General features: G+C 33.8%; 1 protein-coding gene across 4 annotated transcripts; it reads right to left on the minus strand.

The window, feature by feature from the left end:
- Window positions 1–1,889: 1,889 nt before the first annotated feature.
- LOC117612893 (cyclic nucleotide-gated ion channel 1-like) lies at window positions 1,890–8,596 on the minus strand. 4 transcript variants are annotated; one of them, XM_034341529.1, is made up of 12 exons: window positions 8,317–8,596; window positions 7,624–8,107; window positions 5,582–5,788; window positions 5,180–5,469; window positions 4,942–5,053; window positions 4,358–4,618; window positions 3,861–4,247; window positions 3,323–3,706; window positions 2,789–3,235; window positions 2,301–2,658; window positions 2,099–2,129; window positions 1,901–1,996 (listed from the first exon to the last, which is right to left on the minus strand). In XM_034341529.1, the coding sequence occupies exons 1-11, from the start codon at window positions 8,355–8,357 to the stop codon at window positions 2,122–2,124; spliced, it is 2,979 nt and encodes a 992-aa protein (XP_034197420.1). In that variant the 5' UTR covers window positions 8,358–8,596; the 3' UTR covers window positions 1,901–1,996; window positions 2,099–2,121. The 4 variants fall into 4 exon arrangements, with proteins under 4 accessions (XP_034197421.1, XP_034197419.1, XP_034197422.1 ...); XM_034341530.1 differs by having other exon boundaries at window positions 1,890–2,129; window positions 7,624–8,104; XM_034341528.1 differs by having other exon boundaries at window positions 1,890–2,129.
- Window positions 8,597–8,958: the final 362 nt, after the last annotated feature.

Below are 8,958 nucleotides of genomic sequence, written 5' to 3' on the forward strand. Positions count from 1 at the left end.
TTTTGAATATGTCAATTTAAATTAAAGTAATTAAGAAAAATCTTACAATTAAATTAAATTTAAAAAGTAAAAATTTGAAAAAATTACTATAATTAAATTAATATCAATTTAAATTAAAGTGATTTTAAAAAATCATACAATTAAATTATATTTAAAAAGTAAAAATTTGAATAAATTAATATTAAAGAAATAATAATAAAAAGTAAAAATTAGTTTATTTTAATTAAAAAAATTTAAAACACAAAAAAAATTTCGTCGCGCAAATATTTGCGCGACGTTAGTGTTCGTCGCGCAAAACTCTAAAAATGTGGGCGGGTACCAAAAATGGAACGCGGGAATGTTTTATTTTTTAAATTTTTTTGAGACTTTGCACGACCAATGTTTTTTGTCGCGCAAAACTTTGCGCGACGAATATTTTTCGTCGCGCAAACCTTTGCGCGACCAATGTGTTTCGTCGCGCAAAGTAACTTTGCGCGTTCAATATTTTTTCGTCGAGCAAAGTCTTTCTTCACGATCTTTGCGCGACGGATTCTGCGCGACAAAGTTTTTGTCGCGTTAAAATTTGTGCGACTACAATGTATTTTGCGCGACGAAATTCTCTTCGTCGCGCAAAGTGTAAAATGTAGTAGTGAAATTAGAGATATTTAGTTATACAATCATTCTTAGCACTAAAACTATAAATAAACTCTGCATCATTTAATTTATATAAACAAACCCAAAAAATGAAAGCTAACCCTATTGAATTTAATTTTGGTTATTAAATTACTTTGATGTCCTATTGAGTGTTTTGGATTTTTTTTATGAGATTTTGGGGTTGTGTTTGTTTTAAGAAATCAATGACAGTTTTGTAATTTAAAAGAAGTTAAAAGCCTTTTTGTTATGTTGTAAATGGACTTTGGGTGTGTTTCTAAAGTCCATCTCATAGGGTTTTTTAATAATTTGGACTCCTATATTGGGTATAATAGTGAATCTCCCTTAAAATTACCTCTTTTTTTTTTAACTAATAAGAGAGGGGGATTAGAGTTCAAAATATTTTGATAAAAGCGATACAGAGGTAGTGTGATTAGAATTTAAAATTTATTTGAACATTTGAAAGAAACATTTTTAATTCAAGGCTTGGATTATAAATAAAAGAAATGCGAAAGTTGTTGACTTCCAGACTTCTAGTCTTCTACCGAAATCTTCTTCTCATAAATTTGTTCGTATCCCAAACGCTTGACCATGGACTATATATATATATATATATATATATTTGCTCGTTCAGTGGAAGAGGGTCGCTTGGATTAAATTCTTGATGGTAAAATAATCAAGAAGTGGTTGATCTCGCAAAAAGCTGTTTAGGGTTGCAGGATGAAAGGCCCTCCATGAGAGAAGTAGCCATTAAGCTCGAGGTTATGGCATGGGATTATTCAGCTGCTAAGGGACTGGTTAAGTTGAATTTCTTTCCATCTCCATCTCCCAAAGAGACCGAGACCACTTTCTTGGGTCATCTTCAAACGCTCAACTTCTTCATGTCAGACGTGAACATGATGAATTGTTTGGTTCTACTTTAGTTCTAGTGGGATGCAAAATCAAATCGAAATTAATGCCGAACTCGTATAGTATCATGATGGCCGACATATAATTCATTGTCTTGTTGCTAGCTAGCTAGCTAGTGATGTAATGAGAATTTCGATTTTGGCAAGGTTCATGAAAAACATATTGATTTCAAGCCTAAGCCTTGGATAATTAAACAAAAAAAATGTTGAAGTTAGCCTCTCAAAAAAATAATTTTTTTTTCATAATTTGATGCCAGCTTTTTTTCCTTTTCCAGGGCTTCTTTTAATTGTATATGATTTTAGACCAAAAATAAAAAATAATAATTCAAATCTAATAAATAATCCCCAGAAGAAGAAAATTTGGTATAAAAAAAAGAGTACTTACCACAACACCTCCACACAATAATGTACCACCAATTACCCCACCTCTTCCAACAAAGGTCACAACTAAGGCGGGGCTGCATACATAAATACACACACATATATAAATACACGCACACATGCCTTCACCAGATTTATTTAATTGCAAACCAAACCTGTCCTTGGACAAGTAATCGTACCATCACTCTTCCTTGCCATTTCTTCAAAAGCCTGCCAAGATCATCAAATACTAGAAATCAGACAAGGAAAGTACGTACATATATAAGCAGGCATGCAGCCGCGGTGGGAAGATAACATCTTATTACTACACACATGCCTTTATTATATGCACAACTCACGACAAAATTAATTAATTAGTTGCACATACATGATAATACTAACCAATTCGATCACCAAGCTGAACACTTGCCAAGTCTTCGGCCTTCAGAATCAGAACTTCAACTTCACCGATGGCCCAAAAACTAGAAGGAGAGGTGGGCAATTCGGCAGAAACGCTGGCAGATTTAGATCGCACCCAACGTTGTATAAGCTCATCTCCACTGTGATTTGGACGTTCTCCTTCTCTAAGGTAATGTTTCGAGTTTTCGTTTGTTACTGACACAACTCCGCTGACGATGAAGAACATCATTTCCATTTGTTTATCCTTCATAATAATGTACTCATCTTTATACGTTTTTTCAGTAAGATGCTTGCATACTTCTTTCAACACTTCCTCATTCATAGTCTTAAGGATTTCCACCTAGGATATTATTGGAGACCATATTTATTTAAGGCAAAGGAGAAATTAGAATAATGATTAAAATATATATATATATATATATATATATAGATAGATATAGGTCTGTTTCTCTTCATCCAGAGGAACTTACATTCTTTAGGATGGTCAGTTCTCGAGGCTGATCAGAATCTGTAGGCAGGGTGGTTTCCGTGCTGAATTTCGACCTGAATTCAGAGACTACACTCTTCAAGTCGTCGGCTTTGAGAGCAAGTATTTCAACAGGACCACCACGCACACTACATAGCGCAGAACCAGGTGATAAAGGTAGTTTGGCAGGAAAGGACTTGTGTACCCAAGTTGTAACCCATTGTACAAGTTCTTCTCCATAGAAACTTCCTATTTCACAGGTGTTTTTAACGTTCTCTTCCAAAGCACTATCGCTTTCAATTAATACAACTCCTCGGATGACGAAGAACATCATTTTAAGTGGTTTTTTCTCTTGAAGAATATGGCGCTTGGCAACATTGAAGTTCATGTGCTTAAGGCACTTGCATATTGCTTCCAACACTTGTTCATCCATTTGTTGAAAGATTTCCACCTAAAATTAGATAGATGTGACATTGTCAGTTAAAAAAAATATAAAGCAAATTGGTTAAAAGTTAGTACTGCAGATGGAGCAACTTACTTTCTTTAGCCAAGTTAACCGGATATCTGAGAGAGAGGCGAAATTGCTGAAATGCTTCATGAACTTAGAGACTACATTCTTCAACATCCTGGCCTTCAAAATGAGGACTTCGGCATCATTTGAGACTACTCTAACAGTGCAGGTCGACAAGGGTAATATGGTAGGAAAAGACTTATCCAATACCCACTCAAGAAGTTCTTCTCCAATAAAATTTGCTTCCGGAGGGTTCTCATTTTTTGTTACCTCTCCTCTCGTGATGAAGAACATCCTACTAACTGGTTGGTTCTCTCGAACAATATAGTCGTCGCGTTTATAGCTAACCGGAGAAAGATGATGAGACATTGCTTTCAATACTTGTTTATCCATAGTTTGAAGTTTTGGCACCTAGGATTTGACACATTATTAATTTCTCAAACATAAAGAGAACATTATATAAATCAAATAAGTAACATCATTGTATATTAGTAGCTAGCTAGGATGGAAGGTGAGAATCCAATTATTCATCTTTTATATATCTTCTAAATAGAGAGGAGCTTACTTTCTGAAGAATAGTTACCACCATGCGCAACTCGTTGATATGCCGCCTGGAACTAAAGCTCAAGGTCGCCATGTCTGTGGCAGAGAGAACAAGGGCTTGAACATCATCAATGGCCTGAACAGACTGGTTTATGGGTTTTGCATCACTAGAGGAGGTCCACAATGGGGAAACTAGAAGTTCCTCTCCATAAAAATCTCCTGGGCCTAGATGTTCCAACTGAGAACCATCTGTCTTTTCAATGATTACACTTCCGTCCACAATGAAAAGCATCATTTCAAGTGTTTCATCCTTGTTTATAATGATTTTTCCAGGAGTATACTTCTCAGGATGAAGCTTCTCAGAGATTTCTACCAGAACTCCTTCGTCCATGTCTTTAAGTAGTGGCACCTAGAAATATTTGAGAAAAATAATCAGCAATTAAAAATATAATATATATCATCATTGGATACGAATAATGGTGGTGAAAATTTAAATATGATGCGTTGGGATGAACCTACCTTCCTCAGCCTACTCAACGGGCTGTAACTTTTGATTTCTTCGAGGGGAAGAATAGAGAGGATTTCCCTAACCACATCAAAATCCGAGTTTTCTTCAAGCTCCCTTTTTATCTCTTCCATGATCTTTTGCTTTCTACTAAGGGGGATGCCATGGCCAGATAACCATGATTCTACTTTTCGGTCATTTTCTTTAAGCTTCCGTTTAAGTTTATTCTCGCGTCTGTGCGACTCTAACCTTTCAGTATCTATAAGCACGTAGGTCTATTTCACAACAACAAGGTTCAGTTCATTAGTTCTAATTATAATTGTTATAGAAAATTACATATATCTATATATCTAAAGCAAAAGGCACACACATGAGTGTGTGATAAGGGGTTAGTGTATATATATATATATATATATATATATATATAATGCGAATGGATCCCATAAGATTTTCCCTCAATTGAAGCTTTCTGTCTCCCGAGAGAGAGAGAGAGAGAGAGAGAGAGAGAGAGAGAGAGAGAGAGAGAGAGAGAGAGAGAGAGAGAATATCAAATCAGGAGCTTTAAGCTTACGGAAAACTTTTTATACACCATACGAACCTGCAAATTTCCAATGAGATATACAAACAGTATCAAGCCGATTATAGATATAAAAGCTACAAAGGCGATTTCCCATGTATAGAAACTCGGTTGGAGATTTGAAGCTAGAGAACTGCAAACATGAAATGGATCAGAATACATAATATATACAAATCTCAATTGCTCAATGTAAGGAAATCTAAAACCATTTATCTCTAGTTAAAAAACAGCATCAATGTATACGTTGACATGTACAAACCTCAAATTTCGCAGGCCCCAACAAAAACTGTTCAAAAACTTCAGGGGATAGTCTGTTGACCACAATGCACCTGACTGAAGGACATTTAGGTATATGCCAAAATTAAATGGTGGAGTTGTATCTGGTGGATTTATTGGGCAGAAATCATTTAGAACCGTAATATTTTTCAATGTTTGGTGATCATGACAATTAAATGTAATAGCGCCACATCCATTTCCATATAGACATGCATGTTCCCAGCAACTTATCATTTGTTGAGCAGCAAAAAAGTACCAAAAAGCTCCAAGCACCTAAAGAAAACAACAAGCTTGTTAGATTGAACTTTTGAGAAAAATATGATCCTTTATTTAAAGAAAGCGAACTTTTTAAAATTAAATAAATTACGATAAAAGTGAAACTTACATGACTAGCGAGAATGTAGAGGAAAAGATTGAGTAAACCTTTAAGCCATAATGGGATTTGTCCTTTGAAAGGTTTTCTAGCTTTCTTGCATGATAGGTAGATGCGAAGAACTCGTGGTACATATTGCACCATAATAAGAAAGTTCATAGTACGCTTCCCGAAAGATCCTGAGACCCTCATATTCGGAAAGAAAAAGAGAATTGCCACCTGGACACATTGCAATGTTAATATCAACTATTAACAACATATCATGAGACAAAATATTAAATTAGAGTAATGCTAGAGATACTAAATTTGTTTATCCAGTGACCTGACAATTGGATCCCAAGTGACATGGCAACGTCATATCATCGCTTAATGATCTGGATTTATTAATTAGTTCAAAAGTCATAATGATTTTTTAGAGGGAAAAAAATTCCTAACTGACAATTATGTACCCTAATCTTATTAAAATTTTAAAATATTGCTCCAACATTAACTTTACTGTCAAAAATTTTGTTAATTGCCTACGTGGTAAGGGTAGGTCCCACCTATTCGTTTCTTTTGATGCCATTTGAAAAGTATTTTCGGGCAATTGGTGTCTTCTCTCCCAAACCCATTTGACATCAATTGTCTGAAATACCCTTCAACTAGCATTGAAAGAAGTGAATAAGTAGGTCACAAGTCTGTCAGGTGGGCAATTAACGGAAATTTCGCTAGTGAAGTTAATGCATAAACTAGATTGCAAAAAATTAATAAGATTAGGATACATAATTGTTAAATTTGAGAGTGCATAAACAAATATGCCTTAAGGGTGAAAGTTTAGCATTCTAATTGAAATTAACCCTAGTTTTCTTTTGTTGAAATCGAAATAGTAGAGATGACGCCCAGTCTTCATGATAAAGGTATTCTTCTTCGATTCAATCAAACATAGTCAAAATTAGGGGCGGACCCAACATGGGACTAGTGTGGTCCCAGACCCCCATTCCATTTTTTTTACCTCTTTTATTTGTATATTATACATGATATATAATATAATAATATATATATTAGATTAGTTTTAGGATATTTACCCTAAAATAAAATAATATATTATGTTCTTTTTGTATACATATAAAGCATAAAATGTCTTGATCTCCTTTCAACTCATCTCTCTTAAATCTTCTAGGTTAGTTTATGATATTTGCACTAAAAACTCTTAAAGTTTTAACATTTTATTTAAAGTTTTGTGATTTTTTTTTCCCCATTTTTTTTTTTCATGTATGAGTTGGGTACCTTAATATTGTGCTTTATGAACTTTTTTTTCTCCATTTCTTTTATCTGTTAGAATATAAAATGATTAATTTTTTAAGTCTTTAATAGTGTAGATGATAAAATTAGTATTTAACCAAATTTAAAATATGAAATTCCTAATAATTATGAAGAGGAGACAAATTTTATAAATGACCCCCTCTAATGTGAAATCCTAACTTGGCCACTAGTCAGAATGTCATCTAATTTGGTTGAAATGGGTACTTACAGCCACCAAAGTGTTGATTACTTGGTCTTTCTATCATTATAATAATCGATAAAGTCTTTCAATCTTTATGGTGACACCATTTAGGGTCCCATACGAATTTTTTTTCAATGATCCAAACTATCTATTTTTTAAGTATACATCCATAGATCATCCATACAAAAAAATTAGACAAATCGGAAACCGTTTCGACATCCAATTGTGTCTTACAAAAGCAATTAATACGGTGCTTCAAGAAAGTACAAAAATTTCAACATTTCAATTGAGTGATCAAATGATATCGAATTCAAGTGATTTTTGAAAAGATGATGATCTTTAAATGAATATCTACAAAATATAATGTTTGAATTAGTGAAATACAATACAAAATGAGTCATACAAGGATGTCCTTAAATAAGCTTATTTGAGGAATTTCATATACATATATATGGCATTCCATGCAAACAAAAACAGTGAGATTTGAAAAGCAAAAACAAAAACAGTGAGATTGGAAAAGCAGTTAACTACTGGATCTAGAGTCGAGATATCAAAGGGCTTTTGTTCGTACCTGTGGAAGAGGAAGAATAGCTAAAATGTCAACTATGATGGACGACTCCCGTATCTCCTTTGTTATACTTGGTATTAGATATTCCTTCTCATGAACTTCAGTTACTTCAGGTAATAACTCACGAAAGCATTTGATGAATGATGTTATTAACTTGGAGGAGCAACTTTTGGGAAGAATTCGATTCATGAAAGGCGAACAATTTTCAAATCTACAAACTTGCAAAATTATTCTGCCTACATAAAATAGATCAGTGAACAATCGCGAGACGAGAGCGATAATCTTTATGGTGTTGTCCAACCTCAGACACTTCAAATCGTGGTTGAGGAGAGGAATGTAGAGGAACAAAGGATCCAGGAAAACGCCAAGCACACATGATGTTATAAATATTTTAGTCAACCGTGCTGCATTTTTTGAATTTTTCACATCTACGTCTCTCGTGTCAGAATTTTCCGTTGTCTGGTTTGAATTTGGATAATCTGTTCTGCTGGCCAAGACACAAAGAACATAAAATTACGCATACAGGATAGAATTAAAGTTTATTGCAATGCAATGACTTTAGCATGTCATCAAAACACCAAAAGAATTTTATTAGATCAATAAGAATATAATTAAAAACATTTATTTTTGTAAGAAAGGAAAAAAGTTGAATTTGAGGCATGCATTTGAAACTCGTAAGTATATAGAGAAACTAACCTTGCTTCAGCTTTCTCTAAATCACCGGGAGCGGAAGCCATATAAACTCAAACCTTTTTTTTTTTTTTTTGGTCTTTTTTTCTTTTTCCAGAAACTGAATCTGATCTTGCTAGTGGAATTTGCAACTGATGGGAGCAAACTGAAGTCAAGTTATGAGAATGGTAGATGCTCTCGTTTTGAATCTTCTTTAAAGCACCTGGGTCCATGGGCATGAAAAGGAGAGCCTTTGTTTTTATGGCAGAAAGTGAGTGAGCTAGCAGAACAGAAATAAGGAAAAATGAATTTCGATAAAGTTTTCATGGTTGGGGGAGCAAGTAAGGATATGTCCTTCCTAACGACACATTGTGGGGTCGACTACAAATTTTATTTATGAATCGTTTATTTTTTAAGTATCTAATTATAGATTATTTCTGTGAACGACAAATATTTGATTGAGTGTTTAATTAGATAAATGTGGTACTTGAAGAAAATACTAAAATGACAATTATTTGATTGAGTGTTTAATTGATTTTTGAATTCAAGTGATTTTTTCCTAGGATTAAGTTTGAATGAATACCTAAACATTTTACAATTCTGATCTTAAAAAAATAATATGAATTATTCTACAAGAATATCCCTCAAATAACCATACTTGAAAGAATC

The sequence above is a fragment of the Prunus dulcis genome, unplaced genomic scaffold (assembly GCF_902201215.1).
Source record: "Prunus dulcis unplaced genomic scaffold, ALMONDv2, whole genome shotgun sequence".
NCBI lineage: Eukaryota > Viridiplantae > Streptophyta > Magnoliopsida > Rosales > Rosaceae > Prunus > Prunus dulcis.